The 27,415-nt window shown below is 35.2% G+C and overlaps 1 protein-coding gene across 1 annotated transcript; it reads left to right on the plus strand.

The window, feature by feature from the left end:
- The first annotated feature begins 188 nt into the window (after nucleotides 1-188).
- On the plus strand, nucleotides 189-27,415 carry LOC121380682 (PAX-interacting protein 1-like). Its single transcript, XM_041509625.1, has 20 exons — nucleotides 189-356; nucleotides 2,664-2,801; nucleotides 4,878-4,921; nucleotides 5,472-5,532; nucleotides 5,881-5,994; nucleotides 6,797-7,348; nucleotides 8,233-8,371; nucleotides 9,912-10,003; nucleotides 10,680-10,775; nucleotides 12,014-12,148; nucleotides 12,863-12,984; nucleotides 15,774-15,958; nucleotides 16,617-16,660; nucleotides 17,184-17,293; nucleotides 17,791-17,875; nucleotides 18,596-18,764; nucleotides 19,527-19,627; nucleotides 21,181-21,315; nucleotides 22,002-22,077; nucleotides 23,359-27,415. The coding sequence occupies exons 1-20, from the start codon at nucleotides 258-260 to the stop codon at nucleotides 23,445-23,447; spliced, it is 2,586 nt and encodes an 861-aa protein (XP_041365559.1). The 5' UTR covers nucleotides 189-257; the 3' UTR covers nucleotides 23,448-27,415.

The following is a 27,415-nucleotide window of genomic DNA, read 5'->3' on the forward strand; positions in this document are numbered from 1 at the left end:
TTGTTTAATATGGCCTTTCATTTACTAACGACATTGCAATAAATATTAAAATTCGCTATATAGTTTATTGTTTGCTATGTTCTAAATTTGCTATACATGCTATTTAAAAATATACATAAAATATAAATATTTTGGTCGATAATCAGCTTCAGTGAGATTTACGACAATAAGTATAACATTGTGTAAAGTGTCAATTTCAGCGGGAAATGCTATCAAAATTATTAATGTGACAAATTTACTACAAAGCTACGTAGTTCATGATGGGTGATGAGAGTTATCACGATTTAATTAACAATGTGCCGAAAGATTTCTTCAAAAATGTTATTTATTATATTGTTGGAGACATTTCCGACAATGTAGGTTTTTAATGTTGCTTTGTTGTTTAGCAATCAAGGGAACTAACTCTTATAGTTCTAGTATTTTATAGTTCTTGTATTTATAGTATTATATTAGTTAGCATTCTTAAGCCGTTATTAATTGCAATTCAAGATGATTAACAAATTGTATATAAAGAAATGGTTACTGCTCTTTGAAAACCTCAAATCAACCCAGATAATAAATCGTTCATGATTCACCAGCCAGGGTTAGGGTACGAAATTAACATGGGGAAACCGACCCCTGCTGGTTATTATGCTCACGGTCCGGTTAAATTATACAAAAAGCAATTAGTAACCTGTCTCAAGAGTCCAGTTATATTTCCAGCTAGACGATATACAGGCATTTATCCAGGCGTTCTGTGGGTCCGAACATACGCCCCTTCCCAAAAGAAAGTGGAACTGAATGTGACCCATTTCTATATTAAGAATTTTCAATATATATATTTTATTATGTCTGTTCTAATAAATTAATTTAACAGTGGTGTACTTCATCATTCCATGACCTGAAAAAATAACCCAAGTATTATTTACTCATGCTAATTTTCCCAATCCAAGCAGACATGGGACCCAGGGAAAGAATCCTGGATAAGTCCCTGTATATATATTAATTTGTAAACTGATATGTTGATTTCCATATATCGATGTCAGTGGACTATTGTCACGATGACTGTCAGTGTAATTACTGTTTACTTAATATAATAATTCAGGCCTTGACCGTAAAATTTATGAAATCTGGTAGCCCTGAATAAAAATTAGTATCCCCATACTTTTTATGAACATTTTTAAAAAGACCGAAAGAAGCAAAATTGTTTATTTTTATTAAAACATGTTGTTTTAGGTGTTTAAGCATCTTGTTGATCTGGATGTGCTAAACAATCTAGTATCCCGTAGGACTACCATGTTTAGACGTCTGGTAGCCTAACGGAGAAATTGGTAGCCAAAACACCCTGGGCTACCACTAAGGTCAAGCCATGGGACCGTATTTTCGAAGCAATCTTAGCCTACGAAATCGTAAAATCATCATAAACTATGACGTCACTATGGCATGTGCTGTAGTGACATCACACCCTACGATGGTTTTATGATTTCGTAGGGCTAAGATGGTTTGGAAAATACGGGCCCTGATATTTCTCTTGAGCACAGACTTTCGATGGGCACAAGACTGGTTTCAGTCCATACTACAGGTATGGGGCTATTTCACAAACTCAGCACTAAACCGTGTAGCACAAGTACTCTGACCATAAGAGAGCAAGACAGACATTTGTACACTTATGAAGCTCTCATTACCATCGGAGAATAATGCTTATCAAAACTGCACGATCTGTGCCTACCAAACAGTAATCAAAGATTCCCGCTCTAATACAACAGCAATCCTATGTTTGATCATTTTTGAGTCCCCAGATAACAAATTTTTCACGTATTAATCACTAATACACACACTACTAGTACAGGAAGAAACTCCTCAGCAACGATGGCAATTGTTGTCAATGCTGTCTTTTATGTTCGAGCCCTGGGCCTGTTACATTTTGGTCGGGCCTACTAAAATGTTTTAAAGGGCTGGTTAAAAAAACTGAAACTACTGGTTAGAGAAAAAGCTAATTTCATACCCTGGTATGTTACATTGTAGATGCCATGTTCAATTTTGAGATGAAAAGTAATTTCATAGCATATAAGTGACCATCTATGAAGTAGTTATGCACAAAATTTAGTATTTCTTTAACACCATCCCCACATGTACACCTTTTGTATGTTTGATTATTACTCCCCTCCGCAATGAACAGGTATACATCGATCTTCATGCTGAAAAATATATTGGATACAATTAAGAACTTAGACTGCATACTGCTACATTTAAAAAATTAAAAAAAAAATATTGATATCTGTACTCAGTAGGTGACCCCCCCCCCCCCCCCCCCACACACACACACACCAACCTGTACACCCTTTGAACATAATGGTCGAATTCCCCTATTCCCCCATTGGGTGTACATACTTTATGGATGGCCCTAAGAACACTCACTCTTAAATGCATTGTACAATAATGAGGCTGACATTCATGCACCAATTCATCGAGACATGCCACACACAAAACATATCCGTAACCATATATCTGATGCCATATAACCATAAATAAAAGTATGTTGAGTATGTCGTCAAATAAAACATTTCTTTCATTCATTTCAGCTTTTATTCATTTCAGCTTTTATTTTTAATGTGTATTGCATCCCTTATTAAATTTTTGTATTATTATCTATGTATCTACACGCAAGTATTTTTCTTCTTCAGATAATGAAGCTGCTGAATGCGGGAGGTGCGAAGAGGGACACGTATCTGAGCGAGATGGTCAGTCACGTGATAGCCGACACTACAGACCATGATGAATATTCTGAAGCTAAAGAACTTTTTGAATTGCCTGTGGTTCGAGTATGTACTTCTTTCAAGTCGGGGCAGGACATAGCCCAGTAGTAAAGTGTTCGCTTGATACGCAGTCAGTCTAGGATCGATCCACGTCGGTGGGCCCATTGGGCAATTTTTCATTCCAACCAGTGCACCACAGCTGGTGTAACAAAGGCCATGGTATGTGCTATTCTGTCTGTGGGATGGTGCATATAAAAGATCCATTGCTGCTAATCGAAAAGAGTAGCTCATGAAGTGGCGACAGTGGGTTTCCTCTCTCAATATATGTGTGGTCCTTAACCATATGTGTGATGCCATATAACCGTAAATAAAATGTGTTGAGTGCATCGTTAAATAAAACATTTCCTTCCTCTTTCAAGTTGTGCAGCCAGATAAGATCAGTTCACGGTTTTACGTTTCTAGCTGAATATGTAGCTAGTCGGGTTGTAGTTTTTGGAAAATTTTACTCTTTCTGTCATCATGATTTAACTGACATATGCTGCTATTTGTGTATTAAAGTCTTAAGGTGCGATCACATTTATCCGTTTTTTTTACTCGCCGCTGCCGCTCCCGCACCCGTTATCCATCGTCCGTTGTCCGTTGCTTACGAACACACCTGTCAGTAATTTTAACAAAAATGCATGTCTACAGTTGCTGCACGAGAATACTTTATATTCACGTGTGTTGTAGGGTATATATACTTCGAAGCATACAACAAATATCCCTAATTATTTGACGTGTCGAAATACCTACAAGTCCGCTGCAATGATGATGATGATGATGTTTTGCTAATGTATTGGTGTAAGTCCTATAAGCTTCTCGTAATCGAAGTCGTCTGTTTGTCTCGGCATTTTATAACACTGAACATCAATAATAAAATTAAAATAAACAATTTTATTTTAATTTGGTATTATTAAATTTTATATAGAAACAAATTAGTGTAATAGTCAATATTATATGGAACCTTAATTTCAATTAACCAAATTTTATAAAATTACTTCTCCATTAGAATTACAACATGAAATGTAAAATAACAAAGTTATGGTCAGAGTACATATATGATAATTTTATAATTTTAGTAACAGCGAGGAAGTTACTTTTGTTTGCAATGAATGGGGTATTTCGTTTTTAATTACTTAAATAGTAACCTCGTCCCACTTCTATATACGGTTCACTACCCATTAATGTTGAATGAGAGAATAAAATTTTAACGAAAACATTTATAAGGAAAATAAAGCATTTACCAGAAGTGCCAGACCAACAACCTACATAACTACGTACCTTTGAAACATATAAATTTCGATAATAACGTTTTCGTATTTATAGCAAATTGATTACAAATTACTTATAGCCATTGGTCGATATTAACTCATCATTTCAACAAGAAAATCATGAATACTGTGATTTCACGTATAAATGTATTCAGTGGCATACCTGTATCACTTATTTTTTGTGGGAATGGGTGGTATTTCACCTTTAACAAAATATGAAAGTACTTGATGGGTTGGGGTATGTTTGAACCCCACCTTACCACAACCCCCCTATAAAAATTAATTATGAAAATATTTACATTGGTGGAATAATGAAATAACTTACACAGACATATATACAGACACACAGACAGATATTTATGTAATTAGAGCTGTATCTACGAAGAATTGAATCGCGAGGTCAGGAAATACCCTAAATATGACGTCACACTGGGAATCCTGTCCGCATCCATTGTCCGCTTCATTCAAAATCGGTCCAGGAACGATTTGTGCGGACGAGTGTAAGTGTGCGGAAGCGGAGATGGGTAGGTCTGTTTGCACGCATTGATTTCAATACAATCGAATTTGACTGACGACGGATAACGGGTGCGGGAGCGGAAGCGGAAGGAAAAAACGGATAAATGTGATTGCAGCCTTATGCTATGAAGGTAATTAAAAATAAAAAAAATTTGAATGTAGTTTTAAGCACATTCATTTTTTTAAATTATATTTTGTCAGTATATTACTGATATCTTAGGAGCATATTAAATTTTAAATCATTTATAATTAGTTATCCTAATTTTGTCTTTTTATCTGTTAATTTTGTTGACAAGTCTATTGTTTTCTTTTACAGAGTGAGTGGGTGACCTTGTCAGTCCAGTGTAAACAGTTATTGCCGTATCCTTGTTTTAGTTGTGAATGTTCAGGGTTTAAGCTGGACCACAATTTTTTTGAGTGATTAATATTGGCAAATTTAATAAATTGAAAATCTGTAACAAAATTCAAGTTTATTTAGCCAAGCAGCAAAAATTATGGAACGTATACAGACAACAGAATTTTTTTTTTTCTATTAGCTTTTTGGCTAATTTATAATGAAATACATTTGTCAAATTGAAGTTTTAATTCAAATTTTTTCAGCCTTTGTTTTTAAAAGTATATAAATTTTTGCATTAAAATTTCCCAACATGAAAAGTATTTTATATGTTCCCTTTATAAAATTAATCTACCCATCAGTGTGTTTTTATTAATTAGAAAGAACAACTATTGCCAGTGGTACCAACTACTACAGTGCATAGAAGTTAAAATTAAAAAAATATATTCATTAAAATATTAAATATATTCTGCGTCAGTTTTTTTTTTTTTTTTGAAGGTATTTTTGCTAGAGATGTAACAAAAGCAGTAAATTAAAAAAATATTTCTTTTATACATAACCTTGACCTGTTTATAGAAAGGAACGTTTTGCATTGGAAGGATTGCTGTTTTCTGGAATTGTTGTATGTGCAAGCCAGGTATGTCACTGTTTTAGTCTTTGAACTAATGGAACAGTAATCCAACACATTAAGTACCCTAAAAGTTAGCAGTAGTTCATTATATATTCAAAGAGTGACAATTAAGTTTTTAAAAATCAAGTATTGATTAATTCTGAATATTTGACAAATAACAATTATTTGGAATTTTTCATTAATTTATTGATATATATCGGTTGCAAATTGTGCAAATTTTCTAGGCTACATGATTTTATGCTAAATTTATACTGTTATGCTTTGATAAATTCACACAAAATAATATTTTCAAAAACTGATCTTCTTTCTGTTTGTTACACTAACTACATGTGCAAGTTGTTTATTTCTTCCCAGCTGGACGAAAGCGATGCTAAAGCTGTTTGGGGCATGGTGGTGTATCATGGTGGACATTGTCAACATAAGCTGGATAAAAAAGTCACTCATTTGATTACACCATTCACAACTTCGGTAATTTATTGTTATTAAATTTCTGTTTTGAAAATACATGTATGGGTATTGTTCATATGTTTTTTAATTTATTATTATTGTTTAAATGAAAAATCATTAAAAACCTTTTTTTAGTATTGTGCTTATATCCAGTTAATGTTCTAATAGCACCCAGTCTTGGACACACATCTCGGCTATTTGGGCTGTCTGTCCAGGAATGGTGTTTAATGGCTAACTGTTACTGATTAGTGATAGAAAAGTTGATGAATAATAGTCTTACACTAGGGGTTGACTGTTAAAACTTGGTCAGGGTTGGAGCTGTTACTGGGATGTATATCCAGCACCTACCATCTTGAACATAGACGGCTTAATCACTAGACCGAGGTGGGGGGGGGGGGGGGGGGGGGGGGTATTGTTACAATGACAATAACACTATCACTCTTGTGTAAGAACAGTCAGGCAGAGGTAAAAATTACATGTACTGCATGTAGTGTAAGATAATAGTGCTTGTTTGGTATTGTATATTGTTTGTTCAGTGGGTCATGCCTTCCTTCCTTCCTCCCTTCCTTCCTTCCTTCCTTCCTTCCTTCCTTCCTTCCTTCCTTCCTTCCTTCCTTCCTTCCTTCCTTCCTCCCTCCCTCCCTTCCTCCCTCCCTTCATTTATTCATTTATTTTGATTTTTACTCTTTTATCAATACCAAACTTGATATCCACTGTCCAGAAGATAATTTCAAATATGTTTGGGTTTTTTTTAACCAGCCATCTAATATCGACATATTATATTTAATTTGAATGTGTGATTAATTTTTTCTTCTTTTAACAGCGAAAGTATGAAGAGGCCAAAAATCACGAGAGCATAAAAATAGTCTGTCCAGACTGGGTCATGGAAAGTGTTTCCAAGAACACGCTTCAAGACGAGCTCGTGTATCACCCGCATCTGGTCATGTATAAACCTGACACGCCTCCAGCCCCGCCCACCCCAGAACCAGAACCAGAGCCAGACATACCCCAGCAGTTGCAGAGGTCGCTAGCGATTAGCCCAGGCCCTGGCCAACAGATGGCGCAGCAGATCGTCACGGGCCTGAGGCGCAAGTCGTCGTCGGAAGATTCTCCGCGGAACGGCAGCCGGCCTGGCACACCCAGCTCGAGTGCGAAGGAAGCTCTGGCTCGTATGGTCAGCAGTCGGCTGCAGGCGAGTGGGAAGGTCGTTGACAGTCCGGACCCTCGACTGACGCCTCCGGCCATGGTTTTCCCCCACGGGTCACCAAGAACGGCCACGCCCCACGCTCACCCACAGGAACTGCTGCAGCCCGTGAACAGAACGCTGAAGAACATCACAAACAATGTGGAGCCACCTCGACCAGCTGTGGCCAGGGTAGGTGGCTAATGTTTAGCTTTGAAATTGAGACCTAATGGGTTTATTTTTATTTAAAAAAAATATTGTGTTTTATATTGTGGGAGTCTAATTTGCTGTTGTTGGTGATATTTAGTCCCCGACTGGTCCAACCAGAGACGACTATATGTTTCGTCGTCGTCTGTCTGTTTGTGAGTGTCTGTCTCTCTGTCCCACATATAGTTTTCCAGACTTTTTTTCCCCAATGCCTCAAGATAACGAGCTGAAATTTTGTGTATAACTTTACCATGTACAGTTACAGAACAAGTTTGGCAATTGACTCATTTTTCACAGACTCACGGCCCTTGACGTTCGGAGATAGGAGATATTTGGGGACCCGATAGGGAACATGTATTGCTGTAACAGTACTCTCAGAATGCTTGTTTCATATACAGGTTATTATTAAAAAAACATAAGAAAAGAAAATCGGGTCCATCCATAAAGTATGTATGCCCAGAGATTGGGAAGAGGGGTTTGGGCATTATGTATTAAGAGTGTTTTGTTTTGAGATATTTTATTGATCAAAAAAGAATCAAAAGGATTGCATAACAGGCAGAGCCTATATAAGTGCTCTCCTAAACAAGATGGACATCAGACAATATTCATAATCATATATATCTAAAGCATAATAACAATGTCTAATAGCATAAAATATTTAACATAATTAATATTTTTTAATATATAGTAATAAAAGGTACAGAGCAGATAGAGTAGATATTAAGAGAGTAGTGGGAGGGGTGAAATTGCCAATGTATACATTTGATAAATGCAGCAGTGTTACAAAGTACTAGTTCAAAGAATGTCAAACACAACTTAAATGTATGTGTATATGTATATATATATATGTATTTTATTCCAACCGATAGATTCAACAGAAGCTGGGAATGCCACCTGTTCGTCATGGTCATCCGTTGCCTGGTTACCCACACCAGCCACTCCAGGGTCTTCCAGTTCACACTCCACAGAGTATTCCACAGTACTGGGGCCACGACCCTTCTGACAGTGGTATAGTATTACTTCATTTAAAATACACAGCATTCGACATAACAGTATGAAATTTAAAATAGTGGTACAACGGTAAAATGATAATCTGTTCACATTCCTTACATATTTTGCCATACACTTGAAAACATTCTGTCACAACAGTCGATGTCATATTGCAAATGTTTGAAACAAATACATAGAGGATTATGGATATTTTATGTTTTTTGTCAAATATGATTTATATTTCTTTGAGTGAAGTTTGCAATCATGCACGACGAGTGTGATATGATTGCAAACTTCACGAGATGAGATATATTTCATATTTGACAAAAAACTTGACATTTTCTATTTATTTTATAACTTTTGGCAAATTACCTTTATTTTTAAAATGCCAGCAGCAAAATAGTTCCAGCTTTCTTACAGTGAAGATAGTGCAATTTTCACTCTAAAATGTGTTATCGCCACTGAGTGACTGATAACACTTATATTTCACTGATATTTTAAGAAATTTCACTAAATGTTATATAATAAATGTTATTACTCTCCTCCCGGTCCAACTGGTGAGGACCGTAGGTTTTATCTCTCTCTATCTGTCTGTCTGTCCGTCCGTCTGTCCCACATATAGTTTTCCTGAAGTTTTTTCCACAATGCCTGAAGATATTGAGATGAAATTTTATATATATATCTATCTTTATTAAGTACTGTTACTAATCATGTTTGACCGTCATAGTAATTTACCCTTTTTTGACAGAGTTATGGCCCATGAACTTTGGAGATTCATTTTAATTTTGTTTTTTTTAATTTTTAATTTATATCCCGTAACGGTTCCAGCCTGTTGTTCTGGCACACCTCAGCCATCTGAGTTTTCTCTCCAGGGCCCATATTTTCGAAGCAATCTTAGCCTACGAAATCGTAAAATTATCGTAAGCTATGACGTCACTATGGCGTGTGCTGTAGTGACGTCACACCCTACGATGGTTTTACTATTTCGTAGTACTAAGAGAGCTTCGAAAATATGGGCCCAGGCCAGCAGGTTAATGGTTAATGACACAATATTTGGGTTAGTTTTCATGTAAACTGCCACTTGGTTATATAGTGATCCATTGCATGTCTAGGGGCAGGACATAGCCCAGTGGTACAGCGTCCACTTGATGCGCAGTCAGTGTGGGATCGATCCCTGTTGGTGGGCCCATTGGGCTATTTCTCGTTCCAGCCAGTACACCACGACTGGTATATCAAAGGCCGTGGTATGTGCTATCATGTCTGTGGGATGGTGCATATTAAAGATTCCTTGCTACTAATCGAAAAGATAAGCCCATGAACTGGCGACAGTGGGTTTCCTCTCTCAATATCTGTGTGGTCCTTAACCATATGTCCGATGCCATATAACCGTCAATAAAATGTGTTGAGTGTGCGTCATTAAATAAAACATTTCCTTCCTTCCATTGCATGTTCTGAAATTAAAAGTTGCAAACATTGGAAGGTAACCAACTTAGAAAATAACATCTGATGAACCAGTTTTGAAATATTGTCCGCTGATTTAAACCATCTTTGATTGCAGTTCCACCTGACATGTGTCTTCTTGGCTGTGTGTTCTTTGTGACCGATTACCAGAAGATTCTCGGGCAAGAAGAAATAGACACCTGGAAACAGGTATACACATAGAGATTATTATACCAGCTTGTGGCGTACTGATTTTACGAAACGAGTGTCAGGATTTTCGTATTGCCTGAGCGAGAGCGAGGGTAATACATGAATCCTGACATGAGTTTCGTAAAATCAGTACGACTCACACGCGAGTAATAATTTCTTTATTATCCATATTATTATTGTTGTTTTCTTTATGATAATGAACAACAAGACCCAACTCAAAATGTTTCAGCCACTAGAAGGAGACGATGAAATGACGTCATGCTTCAAATGCACAGTCTAAGGACTGGAGAAGCAACGTCATGTTATGATGTCGCTTGCCACAATTACGTCATTACACTTGTTATTACATGTGTGTTTCGTATGATTATTATTAACTCGGTTATGTTGAACCATATGAATAATAATATAAAATATTATATACCTTATTGGAAAATATGTTGCAATAAAATAAAATACATTTAAGCTTGCCATTTTCATATATTTATTAATTATAATGTGAAAACAAAACCGTAATAAACAAATGTGGACCAAACTACTAAAATTACAACCATAATTGTTTTATTGTTTTGTTTCATTTTTACTTTATAATAAGAAAAATGATAATGCATCAGAATGAAATGTGCATCGATCAGTTTTATTTTAATGATGTTGTAAGTACATAAGTTTTAACTTTCAGGTTATCGAGCAGCATGGTGGACAGGTGGATGTATCGTATTCCAGCCGGGTCACTCACATCCTGTGTGCCAACCAGCAGAGTGATGTCTTTGTTGTCGTGAGTCATCTTACAGTGATTGTAATAAAAACAGATAACTAACATAGGGCCTAAGGGCAATTCAACAATTATTAAGTCTCGGAGGGTTGTATCATGGTTGCATTATGAAATGATATGGGGAGGGAGGGTGTGTTTTTTATGTAACATGTTTAAAACAATGTCTTATTTAAAAAAAAAAATTAAAATAATATGCAACCAATCATTGATATTTGGGTTTTTTTAGCCGTTAAAAAAAAAAATCTATTTATTATCAAACAAAAGCAAATAAAAATGCAAATGCAAATGAAAAATGCTAGAATATTGGTCCACTTGTCACTATATTCAGAAAACCGGAGGTCGTGTGATGTAGTGTGTGTGTGTTTTATCAAGTGTTACTTCAAGAACACACACACACCACCTCCAGTTTAAAAACTGTCAAATTTTGCATTATATATTTGTTGAATCACTATTTGTTGAGAAACTATTACTTGCCAGTTGACCAAGTACAAATTGAAGTTGAATTGGTAAATCTATTTCAAAATACATTTAGATACTTTTAATGAATGGTCTCATATGCTGTATTTTATTCTATTGTAATGAGATAAGACTTTAATAAACTATATATGTCTGTCTGTCTTTATTATTGGAAAGAGTTAAAACTAATATGCTAATATTAATTAATACTAATTATGCTAATAACAGTAGTAGCAGTAAATTTTACAACTACTGGAATGTCAGACATCTAATTGCTAGTCACGCAAATGTTGAAATGAAGATAAACCTTTTCTAAATCCCTGTCCTGATCTATGTATACAGTTTTAATGCTGTACGGGGTGGGACATAGCCCAGTGGAACAGCGCTCGCTCGATGCGCAGTCGGTCTAGGATCGATCCTCATCGGTCGGCTCATTGGGCTATTTCTCGTTCCAGCCAATACACCATGACTGGCATATCAAAGGCTGTGGTATGTACTACCTGTCTATGGGATGGTGCATATAAAAGACCCCTTGCTGCTAATCGAAAAGAGTAGCCCATGAAGTGGCGACAGCGGGCTTCCTCTCTCAATATCTGTGTGGTCCTTAACCATATGTCTGATGCCATATAACCGTAAATAAAATGCGTTGAGTGTGTTATTAAATAAAACATTTCTTTCTTTTAATGCTGTACATTCGATTCGAGTTTCAGCAATATTATTTCACCATACTTTATGGTGTCACTAATTACTCTGTTTATTATGTTTTTAATGATCTACATTTCCAGGCTCTGAAGGATCAGCGGCGTCTGGTGACGGCGTTCTGGCTCAACGATGTTCTGCTGGAGAAAAGGATGATTCCTCCCTGGCAGGCACTGCACCTTCCACTTGTGTTTTGGGACCAAAAACCGTGCAGCAACCAGGTAGAAGATTCAGTACTATTTAAAGAGGCATTAATGTTTCTACATCAGCTAGCTCAAAGAAGTGTAATTTGTTTTGCCAATGTGTAGTAAAGTCGGGAGTCGTAATAGTAGTAGCAGTATTAATACTAGTAGTGGCAATAACAGCAGCTGTAGTTTAAATATCGGACATTACGAGACGTTTACTACGGTACTGGTTCATCAGGAGGGACTGTTTGTTTTGTCTCTGTTTGTCTGTCTGTCCATCTTTTTGTTACTTCTGTCCCACATATAGTTTTGTCAACTTTGTTTTAACAATGTCTCAAGCTATTGAGCTAAAATTATGTGTATGGCTTTATCATGTCATAGGTATTGGACATGTTTGACAGAGTTATGACCCTTGAACTTGGGAAATTTGTTTGGTCAGGTAGGGAACATATATATATATATATATTGCTTTAGCAATAGTACTCACAGAATAATTATATAATTTGTACTAAAAACAACAAATAAACCCCCAGCTTTTTCTCCATGTATGCTCTTTATTTACCAATTTTATAATGTAAAACAATTTTAAGTTAAGAATGGAAATATAATTTTATCTTCAATATAGTTTACATAATTAGGAATAAGGAAACTATAGTTGATCATTTCTGGTTGCATGCAGTATGGTAGTACTACTTTCTGAAAATGTGTACGATAGCAATACTAGTCAGAATCGTATAAATGTATTTGCAGGTGATGTCTATAACAAATTTTGATGGTGAAGAAAGGAAGAGAATTAAGCAGATGATTAACTCTATTGGTGCCAAGTATACAGGATATATGACCCACACCAACTCCGTCCTCGTAGCCAAGAAGTGAGTTCACCTGTCTGTTGGTATTGTATTGTGCTACAGGTGTGGAATGTAGAACACCTTGTTTTATTGTTGTATTGTGATGTGGGGTATGGTGCAGCTCCATGGCAATGGTAAAGGTGCAGTGGGTTGCAGGATCATTTGCTCTTGGTAAACTCCGGTTTTGGCCTGTTTCAGTTTGGTGCCTCATGACTGATACCTCAAAAGCTGTGGTATAATACTGTTCAGTCTTGGAAAGTGCATATATAAAAACATTCTTTGCAGCTTTTAAATATTTTTTTATTGGAATAGGCTATGTGGTGGCCGCTGGTTTCCTCTCTGTTTCAAATATTCCTTTCCTTAAATTATACAATTAAAACAGCTTGTGTTTACAGTGTTCTTGCTGCTTCATTTAAGCGGGGCGCCCCGCCCCGCTATTCCATTTTGCTGCCCTCCTTTCACGTTCCCCGCCCTCCTTTATTTTTGAGCGCCCTCTTTTTATTTTTGAGCGCCCCTCTTTATTTTCCAGCACCTATCTCTGCTGTTTCCAAATGCACTTTTTTCCACACAAAAACCAACGATCAGTCTGCACACTGGACATCAAAGGAAACAAGCCGCGTTGTGTACGAAAAAGCAATTGACGAAACATTTACGACAGTTACTGTAACGTAATTTAACAGTATTTTTAACAGCCTCTATTTTGTCCAATATCTGTATCCATTTGTATGTTTGATAGACACAATAAAAGTTATATTTTATGTAAGCAATAAAAACATTTTATTTTTTACGGATTCGGCAATCTCCGATTGAAAAAACCCCTCTTATTTGGCGCCAAATTTGTCACGTGATCATAACGGTCATTCTGTCTTTTGTTTTCACTAACTATCGTTTGATATTTTGTCCTCAGTTGCAGATATAATTGCTTGAAACTGATGATTTTTACTTTCTGTTATTCTGTTTATTCAGCAGTTCTTTATAAAATATTGTAAACTTTTCATTTTGATGGGATATGAACGCTTATAAAAACAACGGAAGTGGTAGTGTTTATCATTAAAATCATTTATCTTGAGTGCCAAATAATATATACACCGCCTTTACAAAAACGAAACTACTTTTTATCAGCTGGCTATAATATTTTATCACAGCAATCGATTCATTCGATGAAGATGGAAATAACAAAAATGTATCGGACATTAGGAGATCACTTTACAAACATCTTTATTGTTTTTCGTATATCTTGAAATCTTTATTAAAAATAATAATATTAAAACTTTGATCAGTCCAGCAAAACCGGAACTGCCGTGAATGTCAGACCGATATCATCTTCGGTTCAATTAAAAGACGAGTTTTTTAATAACCCCTTTGCACTTTTTTGTAGGCAAAATAAGGAGTATGTCTTTTCTCAAAGTCTACCAACACACAACGATATGATAACCAAACTACTCCTCCCCCCCCCCACCCCCTCCCCACTTTTTTTTCTTTCCTTTTTTGCTTTTCATTTTTTGGTTGTTGTTTTGAAGGGTGTGGTGGCCGACCAGCCGCCCTCCTTTAATTTTCACCCAGCGAGAACACTGGTTTATTTAAAATGCTCATTGTGTGATGATATAGTTTTAATTATATGCGATGTCCATTTTTTTGTATGTGCTGCATTTGTTACTTATTTGAGCTGAATTATTTTGTTTAAAATTCCAAATATTTTAATTTTTTTGTCACCTGGTGTACAAGGGGCATATGAAAAAAAAACCTCCACAAAACCCTTGCACCTTTCCCTGGTTGGATTAAAGATTTGTTTTTAATATTTATTTTCATGATTTAATATTTTCATCAGAAATATCTTATTTCCATCTACTTACCGTATATCGCTGTGTATTAGCCGACTCCATGCATTAGCCGACCCCCTAGTTTCACCATCCAAATCGGCTTTAAAATTATAGACCTTGTATATAAGCCGACCCCCCTATATAAAACTAACCAAGTCAGATGTCTGTGTGGTCTACAAAATGACAAAGTACATCTGCTTTCAAACGTCATTTGTCACAGCAAACTTATCCGGAAGCAGTAGCCGATTTCTGTTTATAGAAACGGTGTCCGGTTAATTTATTTCTCGTAAAATATAAGTACCAAGATAGCGAAATATACCTAAACATTCTTGATTGCAGCCACACGTTAAAAACACAGTGACTGTTTGCATTGTTGATTGTGCTAATCGGTCTTTTCATTACTACATGTAGTCGGCTATACCCTACCATACCCAACCACCCGTGTCGATTAATCCCAAGCCGACAAACAAAACAAATGAAGCTGGAACAATTAACGTGTTCACCGGTTTAGTAAGCAGTTTTGTAATGACACGTGACCTGCGAAGTTTTCCGAAATTGTTTTGATCGGTCACCATTTATTGTTGTTTAAACAGATAAATATTACTAAATAACTTTTAAACACCAACATTTATTAAAGATGAACATATATATACAATTTTAATATCTTTTATTTGTAATAGCTTGTGTTAAAATGCAATATTAAACCTTTATGAAAGCGGAAATGCAGAGCACAATAATGACAACAGATCGAGTCGAGCTGTGACGTCACTATTCTAACTTTACATTTACTATAAAATGTTGACTCCTTAGATAAGCCGACCCCAGCCTTTGACTTGATAAATTTTGTATCAAAAAGTCGGCTAATACACAGCGATATACGGTAGTCTGATTTTGTTTTTGTTACCATACTTAAACTGCATTGAAGTTAATTATCCTTTTCTTTTTCATCACTTGCTAGCATTACAATTAAAATGTTTGTATTTATTTTTCTAGACCCGAAGGCTCCAAGTACACCAAAGCTAAGGAATGGCGTATCCCAGTGGTGAATGTGTCATGGCTGTCTGACCTTGTCGTAGGACACCTGGACGCGCTAAGATTACCAATCCACACACGCTATTTACAGCACAGCCAGGGGAAAGATTTCCTCCTCGATTTGTCCCGAGTCCCACATCTTATGAGTAGGTCTCCTACTTTGTTTCTTGTTTGTCTCATTTATTTTGAATATTCAGGGCTTTAGATTGCACCTAAGTCAAGAAAATAAACATATAATAAAATTTTAAAACCCCAAACTTTTGTTTCCACTGAAACTGCCTTCAAATTTTATTTATGTAATATTAAAAAAAATATTTGACATTTTAACAGTGTGAACTAACATCATTAGAAGAATAAACAAACTGGTGGGCATAAAGCTAGTAAGGTATAAAATAAAGGAGGCTAGCTTGGAAGTTAAAAACAACATAGGGTAAAAACCGGAGTTGACCAATAGGATAACAATAACAATGAATAACACTGAGGTATATATTTAAAAAAAATACATGTGTTAAAATAATCATGCACAAATAAGTACAAATATGCTGATCTCAAAACATTTCACTTCTGATTAAAATAACTTGAAATGAATTTCTAAATATTGACAACTCTACAGCAGCTGTTAATGACGGTGCTGAACTGACGACCTTCCTGTGTTCAGAATAGACTACAGACCCTATCACACCCAAATTAGTGAGATCTAAAACCCTGACACTGTGAAAATAGCCATAACTTCATGAAAAATGTGTTTGTGTTTCTACACTATTGCCTGCTAGCATTAATAGTTATGCATTTCCTATTTTTCAGTTGGCTGGAAAAGCCCTTTGAAAATTTCAAAAGAAGCATGGAAGGTAATGTTTCTGGGTTTTTCTAAAAGTTTATTAGGCTGTTATAAATTAAATGCTAGATTTTCATGCATTTCTTTTCAAAATGGGTTAGGGCTGAAATTGTATTTTTTATTTTACATTTCCAGGACATACCATAAAAATTAAAAACAAATTGCAAAAACAAATACACCAAAATGGGACATGCATTTTATCTTTTGGGTGGGCTGGTTTGAAAATCTAAGATTTATTTCCTAATCTCTTTAATATTTTTGTTTTGTTTTTTAATTTGTTAAGTTTTTATTTTGTTAATTATTACAAAAAACATAACAGCTGTAAGTTGCATTTACTTCATGGTTCAAATTGTACAGTACTATAGTGCAATTACCAGTTTGTTTCAACAGTTTTGTGGCAGTAACACTTGGAATACTAAACAATGTGTTCAAGGGATGATGTTAATGGTGCTAGACTGTGTTTACAGCACTGAACACCCTAATACTTGTTTTAATCATAATCCTTTGGTAATAGATTTATTTCTTATTGGTTTTAGCGTTTTATACCTCGACCTAAGCCAGTCCCAGAACCTGACAAAGAGAATGGATCTCACAAACGTACACTTTCAGAAAATGGCAAAGAAGAACCAAACAGCAAGCGATCAAGGTAAAATAGTTTAATCTGGCTAATGTCATTGCTGGAATAGGTCTCTTTTTTTTTGGTATTGTAGAGATCAAAATTACATTTTCTATTTGTACTGTCATTCAGGTTTTAAGCGATAATTTAATTAATTTGTTGTTTTGAAATGGGTGTCACATAGCTCACATAGCTGTAGATTGAGTTTTAACATAAAATGGTTCCAAATATATACTGATATTTCCATATTTAAAAAAAAACACCATAAATTAACACAAATTAGAAATGATTTGATAAATAATTTGCTTCCAAAGGATTTTAGGATGGTGCATATAGAAGATCCCTTGCTACTAATGGAAAATGTAGCAGGTTTCATCTCTGACTGTATTAAAATGACCATATGTTTGACATCCAGTAGCCAATGATTAATAAATCAGTGTGCTCTAGTGGTGTCGTTAAACAAAACAAACTTCTTCCAAAGGATTCTTGTTCACACAAATTGTGTACCTTGTCTTTCTGTTTTACAGACTGAACACTGAAGGTGACGATGGATCCAAGCCCAGAGTTTTGTTCACTGGTTTTCCATATTCAGTGAGCAAGAAACTCACAGCGGTAAGATTACTATTACAGTTAATGAAAATTTCAACAATATCGCTAACAGTGTGTTTTTATGTGATCTAAATTGGTTTTTATTTGACCTAAATTACATATTACAGCCAATGTCAATTGAAGAATAGTGTTTCATGGAAATAAAATTAAAATTAATAATCTATTACATTATCCTATTATGCTTAAATATTAAAAATATAGTTGACCTTGCCCCTTTACGGAGATTTACAATGTGGCACAATTTAAGCCACTTGGAACTGCCTTCATAGACATTCTGACTCGACTGACTGGACCATATACTTGTAGAGTTGTTTGTCATCAGAATTGGCTTGATGGAATAGCAGGTGTGACCCTAGTCATGTAATTCTCTGTGGGTCTCTATTGCAGATTGGGGCAGGACGTAGCCCAGTGGTAAAGCACTCGCTCGATGCGCGGTCGGTCTGGGATCGATCCCCATCTGTGGGCCCATTGGGCTATTTCTCGTTCCAGCCAGTGCACCATGACTGGTGTATCAAAGGCTGTGGTATGTACTACCCTGTCTGTGGGATGGTGCATATAAAAAATCCCTTGCTGCTAATCGAAAAGAATAGCCCATGAAGTGCTGACAGCTTGTTTCCTCTCAATATCTGTGTGGTCCTTAACCATATATCTGACACCATATGACCGTAAATAAAATGTGTTGAGTGTGTGGTTAAATAAAACATGTCTTTCTCTCTATTGCAGATTGTGGAAGATCTGGGAGGACTAGTGGTTACCAACCCTAAAGAATGTACACATCTCGTGACCCAGGTCATCGCTCGCACCATGAAGTTCTTCGTTGCCATCAACGTCTGCAAATTCATTGTCACAAAGACGTGGCTGGAAGAAAGTCTTCTGCAGCACAGGTTTTTAGGTATTTCCGTTTTACTGTAAGCTAAATAGACTAACAGTGTTAAAGGTTAAACTAATATAAAATACAAATGAACTTTTAAAAATAAATTAATACGACCATTTTATAATGTAGGTGCTTCCCCAGAGCCATATGGCGTAGGGGCACACTATGCCTTAGGTGTGTAAGTAAGCGCTTTGGCATCATGTAAGGGCCTTAAATCAATTACCTCTATGCTTTACTTGGCTATATGTGACAATCAATTGGTTGCAACAACTTTTAAAACTTTACAGTACACAGGTATTCACACTTCTAACAGGTGAAACATGTCCTTCATACCTAATTAGGTGCAAGGCCCTCAGCACCCTTTCGTTTAACAACATTCGATTACTAATTGTCATAGACAACCAAGCTGCCATGACACTGAAAATGTAAGTGCTTTATAAATATCCTGGGGAAAGGTCTGGCTTTAGTTATGAAATGATTGTGCTTTTCTTTTTAATGATAAATTAAATAATCAAACTAAATTTGATAACATCAGTTTATTTATAATTGTTTTTATCAAAGCCACTGGTTTTGAGGTATGTATCCTTTTTGTTGAACATAATTTAAGCAAAACTTAGTAAGGACTGGACAAGTTAATGCTAAAAAACATTGCGGGGAAAACGTTTTTCAATGTCTGAGGCTTGAATGGACTTTTTTAAAAAATACTTTAGAATTTTGATTTAAAATACTTTAGAATTTTCCTAGGGATATAAATATTTATATTTAATGGGTTTTATTCAGATGAAGAAAAATATTTCCTGAATGATGAAAAGGGTGAAACTGAACTTGGATGCCGACTTTCTGAGTCTGTACGGAAGGCAAGATCCAATCCTCTGTTCAAGGTTAGTTGGTTGTTTTGTAAACCAGTAAGTGAAATAACATTGTTAACAAGCTAAACCTTAAACAAATTATATTGATTTATAAGACTGCTTGATTCGGTGGTCCTATGTTGGTGAAAATATGTCCTCTGTTGTTTTTAGAGCACTCATACACTAATATCCACCATTTTTAGTCCCCTACCAGTCCAATCGGAGGAGACTATAGGTTTGATCTCCGTCTATCTGTCTGTCCCATATGTTTTCTGGATGTTTTTTGCAGAAAGCTTTAAGATATTGACCTGAATTTTTTGTATATAGCTTTATCATGTACTGTTACAGATCAAGTTTGACTTTCATGGCGATTTACCCATTTTTGATGGAGTTATGGCCCTTGAACTTAGGCAATGTGAAAATTGGTTTTCTGGAGTTCTTTTTTAGAAGGCCTTGAGATATTGAACTGAAATTTTGTATATAGCTTTATCATGTACTGTTGCAGATGAAGTTTAACTTTCATGGCAATTTACCCATTTTTGACAGAGTTATGGCCCTTGAATTTAGGAGATATGAAATACCTGAAAATATTGAGGTGAAATTTTGTATATAGCTTTATCATGTTACTGATCAAGTTTAACTTTCATGGTGATTTACCCACTTTTCACAGATGTTTGGCCCTTGAATTTAGGAGATAGGAAAAATTGTTGGGTTAGGTAGGGGACGTGTATTGCTTTAGCAGTACTCTCAGAACATTTGTTGATTCTGGTGATATCGAACTGAATTTTGCATTTTTTATTTGTGATTCGAATTTTTCTGAATTCTAGAATTGCTAAATGAGTGTGCTTTATGTAAAACTGCACACCATTACCTGTAGTTTTGTGTTTTATGATGATCAAGTTATGAAAATCCCTCAGATTTTTCTGAAATTCTGGATTTTACCACTTCCTTTCCTCATTCTTTGATTGTGTTTTATCCCATCCTAACCAGTGTCTCACAACTGGTAAATCAAAAGGCCGTGGTATGGGCAGTCCTGTCTGAGGGAATGTGCATATAAAAGATCTCTTGCTGCTAATGGAAAAATATATCACATTTTTCCAAAGAACATAAAACAAAACAAACTTTAACTTTTGATAAAAAAAACTCACTCAAAGAGTCAGACCCCTACTTTCCAAGGCCATGCAAAGTTTTCCAGATTTTTTTAATTCATGGTCATTTTCATCAGTCTGAGTGATCAAATGTTTTTATCACCCACCTATGTTAGTGCAGATTGTTATATTTTTCAGCTCTTTTATTTCTGTTTAACAAAAACATTGTGACATTTAATTCACTGTTAAAATCGACAGCATATTCAACAGTTTAGGTGATATCCTGCTGGATAGTTACATTTATGATTGTCCTAAATATTGCTTAGCCAGTGCTAATAATAGTACTAATATCATTGCTGTTAAAATCTTAACAAAATTGGGGCCCATCATTATTTATGTTTTCTTTACAAAAAATAAAAAATAAATCTTATCTTTTATTTTATCTACAATTTAAAAGAAAAATCGGTATGCACTTCCTATGTATGTTGATTGTTGTAGGGTCTGACGTTCCACATCACTCCAGGAGTTATCCCCCCTGTAGTGGATATCCGAAACATCGTGGAATCTGCAGGGGGACAAGTGGTCCAGCGCAGACCGTCTGCTAAAACAATTGCTGCTCAAGTAGATGATAAGGTAGTGTAATAGTGTAATCTAATTGCCTGATTATTAATTTGTTCATCCACTTCTTATTATTATTTAACAGCAAGGAAGGTTTGCCATACCTTGTTTTAGTATTTCCTTTTATCTTGTCTTGACATTCACAAGGCAAAATATACTTATTAAACTTGCAATTGCGTCAGATTTCGTAGCCATTCGGCTGTTGAATGTTCGAACCGTAAGGTGGAAAAGGGGGGAAATGCCAAGGTCAGAGGTCAGGATCGGAAGAAGGAAGGAAATGGTTTATTTAACGATGCACTCAACACATTTTATATATGGTTATATGGCCTCGGATAGAGGTCAGGATAGAGCACAAAGAAATTTAAGTTTTCGCATTTAGTTTTATTTCTTTAAAACTATAAGTCCTTGATCAATAAAACTTGGTTTATAATTGCATCTATGAATGTTCATCTTAATGCATGTTAAAACTGTATTAAATTTAAAATGTCTGTTAATTTTTCAATTAATTATTTTTTAATTGTTTAACGATTCTTCCTCAATGTTACACCACAAATTATTTCATTAAGTCACCAAAGCAGTTTATGATATGCAAGACATTTAATTCTGCAGAACATAATGCTAAGCTGTATTTTGTTATGAAACATTAGTCACATATGCTGAATAGTTTATAATAAATAGTTACATATATATTTAATTTTCAGGGTCATCCTACTTTCATCATCATAACGTGTGTGAAAGACGTCTTTCTGTGCAGAGACTTAGTGGCTAAAAGAATAGGTGTGTTTATTTATATTGAGTTACAGCATGAGATTTAGCTCAGTGGTTAGGAAGGTTGTCTGCGGAGTATTGTCCAGTGTATTTATAAAATTTACTAAAAAGGTTCAATGATAGATCAATGGGAGAGTGCAGTTCTCAACTGAATTTACATGTACCCACAAACACACAGGTGTAATTATTTCTTATGATACCCTTGCTTAAAAACAGAAATACTGTATAACCTGAAAGTTTTGTGTGGGTTTTTTTTCCCGTAGGTTTGGAGGGTAAGTGGGCAGCCTCGAAATATAACACTTTAAAAATATCTGAAAATATCCACATATTCTATAAAAAATATCTGAAAATATCAACAAATTCTATGAAAAATATTCATTGTGATCACCGTAATAAACTGACAACTTACGGCAGTATTTTATTTGCTGCAATGTGCAGATCACAGGACACTAGACAATGAGTTATTATATAGTTGTAGTTATGCCCGTCATCCCTTCTGGGGCATAGGTCATTGACTACAGATTTCCAGAGTTGTCTGTCCTGGGCTCTGGTTTCAAGCTGCCTCCAGGTGTATTCTGTCTTCTTGGTGTCCACCTGGAGGTCTATTCGCCATATGTTCTTTAGGCGGCCTCTTTTTTCTTCTGCCTTGTGGGTTATTATATAATGTACAGTAAAATTTGTACATACTGAGCCAGCGTCCTATATGAATGTGATTGAAACGTGTCAAGCTTGGATTAAACACTACACATTCTGACTTGGAAAACCTCTCACACAAATCTTAATTGGCTTTATAATGATGTATAGTTGTTGTGCCAGTAGCATACTGCATTACTCAATTTTGCAATTGAGTGCTCTTTTGTGTAGCTTTAAGCTCTGGAAATATCACGCAAATGAAAGTTGAGTTGGAACTTTTAATGTTGATTATATATGGAATAGAATATTCAGTATGCTACACCACGGAAATAAAAACATTCAGTTCAGAGTTTTTAATCCTCAAACCACGAAAAATTTAGACAACGAAAATTTCTGGTTATATAGTAATAGTTTTTAAAATGACTGCAAATCTCTAGAGGTCTGCAATTTTGATAGATGTGATACCAAACACATTTGTCTGCAAATATCAGAAGTCCTTGCTTATGGTATGTGTCCTAACAACACTGGGTTTTTTTTAAACATATATGTTTATTTTATACAATCAATCCACTTGTCTTTTGTGTTACAATTGTTGTATGTTTATAAAAATATTTTCTAAAGTCTGTATTTGATTAATTTTTTGTTTTTGTATTACAGCTGTGTACAATCCAGAGTTTGTGTTGACTGGAGTCATAAGACAGGAAGTGGACTTTGAACTGTTCAGACTGGATATTCCTACGTCCTAGCACGTCGGGTTTCTCTTTCGAGTGATCTGCTTTTAGGACACAGTGCTGTACATAACTACTTTGTACATACATGTACTTAACACAGGAATTTAGACAAACGTGTAGAGTCAGTGTGTTGTGCTAGATTTTTATGAAAATTTCTGTGATCTCAAAAATTTAGGTTTCTGTTCCAACTGTAACATGGGCCCCAACGAAAACAAGCTAATAAAACCCTCAACAAAAGTAGAGGATACTGAACGAGTGCCTGGAAAAAGACTGCTTATATTAGAATATTATGAGTGTGTTTTCAATCGTATATCGCAATCAAAAGCAAGTGATGTGCAGTGGAAAACACACGTAATATAAATGGTCTCTTATAGGAACGAGTATAGTATACTATTTATTACCATGCCCTACATTATTTATATATGAATGGTGATGCAATTTCTTTTGCTAGACAGTCATGGTAAGACGCAAAGCTAACACTAAGAAAGAAGATATTACTGTACCCAGGAATGTTATTACACTGATCTCTCACCACAGTGGAATAATCTGTAATATTATCCACATGGTTCAAGATATTCAGGGAAATATAACCAGTATGACCCATATGTGTCACAATGATTTCATGTGCACATCGAATGACGTCATTTCAGAAAATGACATCGTTTCGTCAACTCTAAAACGTTTTAAACATTTTGACATGGTCCTAGCTTGTTATTCATAAAATAATATTTTGGATAATGTGGATAATAAAGAAATTATTACACTCGCGTGTGAATCGTACTGATTTTACGAAACTCTTGTCAGGATTCATGCATTACCCTCGCTTTTGCTCACGTAATACAATAATCCTGACACTGGTTTCATAAAATCAGTACGACGACACACAAGCTCGTATAATAATCTCTATATATTTCAAACTGAACAACTTCAGTTCGTTTTGTTAACAGATTTTCATTGTCTTTTTTGAAAGATTAAAACATCTGTTGAAAGTATTATAGTTCTGGTTGAAATTTCCTATTTTATTTACAAACCATTATATGCTTATGCTTATGATCAGTCGAGTTGTTTTAAATGCATTTCAAACTTTCATCCAGTTCGTATGGCTTTTCCATGACATTAAAGTCTCAGACTGTTAATATATTGAGTCATGCCTATATTTGATATTTTTAAAATTAAGTTTCAGCGAAACATACTTGTAAAATAACAAAATACAGGGCTTTTTGGATGGGCAGAAAATTTCGCCAAACTATATATTAAACTTCTAAAATGCTAGAAACCCATTTTTTGGGTGCAAAAAAGATTAATTATTATATGAAATTATTTTGCCAAATTCAAATTTACTTCACCAGGTTTTTTTTCTCAAATTCACAGTTGGTGAATTTTGCAAGTTCCAGGCCCTGCTAAATACCATGAAGTTCATTCATATTTGTCAATTTAAATACAATGCAGTGCTTGTAGGTACATCTAGGACTGTTTTCTACCTTTTATATTGTCTTAAATCACCGAACATTTCTCCAAACAGGTTAACTTTAGTGAAAACACTAAATATCAGAGGAAGTGTCGTCAAAGCTCAGGGAATTTTATTTCACACTTTTGTGAACTGTATTATCACCTTAAAGAATGTGCAGCTATTAATAAGCAAGTATCAGAATAATTGTTGTTAGTAATGTTACAAAATGTGCACAGCTCTTGTGACGGCTGTACCACTGAACTTGCTATAAATGGCAGCTTGTATCACCATTACCTGTCAATATAGGTCAACAAAGGATTGATCATTATTATAAGGGGACAGGGGAAACAATTTTCCAATATACCTGGACTACAGGTTTGTAATTTACTTTATTATAAATATTTCTACAAGCCATTCCTAGTGACCTACATTTGTTTCCAGACACTTGGATTTAGTTAAACCCTGGCCAATAGACTGCACTAGCATGTGTATCCAATTATTTATTTGGTTAAAGCTGTTTCCTAACCGGCTGCGTGCAACATGAGTGATTTTTTTAGAAACCATTGATTTCAATTGCTGCATCCTAATGACGTGTACAGCGCGACAGATTGATGTAGTCGAGTGTGCGACACAATGTTGTTGGGGTTTTTGTCGCGCGACATGAGCGACAAACATATTAACTAATCAAACAACTTTTACTTGGCGGTTTGAACTGTTGATAATAATTTTAAAAAGAAAAAAATGTTATGGTCGCGTCTGGTCAGGATATAAATATTATCACGTCGCTTGTATCGCACACGTCCAGTTAGGATACAGCTTAATGTTTGTGTCACTCACCTGCTCCCCACCCCCTTCATATATTGATCCTATAAGCCTTCAGGGCTAGTAAAATGAGAGAAAAAGGGATGGTCAATCGACAGTTAAGGGAAACAAAAAAAATATTGGTTGCAATTTGGTGGGGTTTTTTTTTTTTTTTTTTTTTTTAAACTCTGTTGCCAGTTCCAGTTTGTCTTAAACAAAATGGAGAAAAAAAATCTCACCAAACTACCAATTTCAGAATATGCTTTTCAGTGAATTTATTGTGTAATGTATTCATCAAATTCAAGTTCGGTTTTAACAGTGACTGTTTTAAACGTTTTGAATGTATCAATAACAATATGTGCAATGGTGCTCCATGTTCTGTATACTTTTGTGTTCATATAGTTTGTTCATTAACATTTTTTTACATTTCATTGTTTCTATGTCATTTCTACAAGAGTGCTTCATAAAAAAAAAATTGTATTTATATTTTATACAAATGTTGCTTCCTATATGTGGAGCGTTAGTTGTTGTTTGTTTTTAGTCTGTATTACAATTTGATATGATTACTTTCAGTATATGTCTCTACCCGTTTGTGTGGATCTTGTAAAGCCATTATTTCTGTTTATACTGTAATACTCATGTTATTCATTTCACTGGAAGACAGGTTCACACCCAGTTGACCTATGAGAGCAGAAACACGACTTATGTTACTTAAAACAAGATGAATATTTCTAACACCATTTACGGGTTACGCAAAAGGAAATGGGTTACCTAGATTTATTTCTGCGTAACCGATAAATGGGTCAAGCAAATTTTCAATTCTCAGAGGCCTGACGTACATTATAGATGCTACTGGGGATAATTGGTCTGATAGTGATTGTTAGTTTGTTTGCTAGAAATGCATTTGGATCATTTAAAAGTAAGTAAAAAAAACCCCACATATTTTAGGGGGATATTGGTAAAATGACAGTTATGATAAGTTAAAGAATACACCAGCTTATATTTTTTTCACTTCATATAAATTTGTGAACATTGTTTTCGTTTTTAACAGCAGCCATGAAATAATTATATAAACTGATTTATAAATGGCAGGCATACCCAGATAGATATTTTGTTACGTTTTGTAAGGTTTTTTTTTAATTCTTAAGATGTTAAATGTAAGGATTTACTAATGAATCACTGGAAAAAATGGAAAATTAAATACATTGTCAGCCTTTTAATATCAATATAATCATGAAGCAAAATTTAGTATTATTATTACAGTAGAATTTCATTGGCGCAAGTATGAGAAAACTTAATATACTAGGCAAGAACGAAGACCAACGTCTCGAATTGTTTTAAAATAAACTTGCTGTGGATTGGAGGGTTAAAATATCGGCATTTCTTCATATAAATTGGTCAGTCTGATTACGGATTAATGGTAGTCCTTTAATATTCTGCTTTAATCCATGAAAGTTCAAGTGTGAGCTATACCTTCTTCAAGTTATGCTCAAAACATGTTTAGTATCCATTTACCGATATTGGGGGGAGAGACGTAGTCCAGTGGTAAAGCACTTGCTTGATGCGCGGTTGGTTTGGGTCGATCTCCGTCATTGGGCCCCATTAGGCCATTTCTCGCTCCAGCCAGTGCACCACGACTGGTACATCAAAGACCATGGTATGTGCTAACCTGTCTATAGGATGGTGCATATACAAGATCCCTTGCTGTAATCGAAAAAGAGTAGCCCATGAA

Source organism: Gigantopelta aegis, chromosome 9, assembly GCF_016097555.1.
Source record: "Gigantopelta aegis isolate Gae_Host chromosome 9, Gae_host_genome, whole genome shotgun sequence".
NCBI lineage: Eukaryota > Metazoa > Mollusca > Gastropoda > Neomphalida > Peltospiridae > Gigantopelta > Gigantopelta aegis.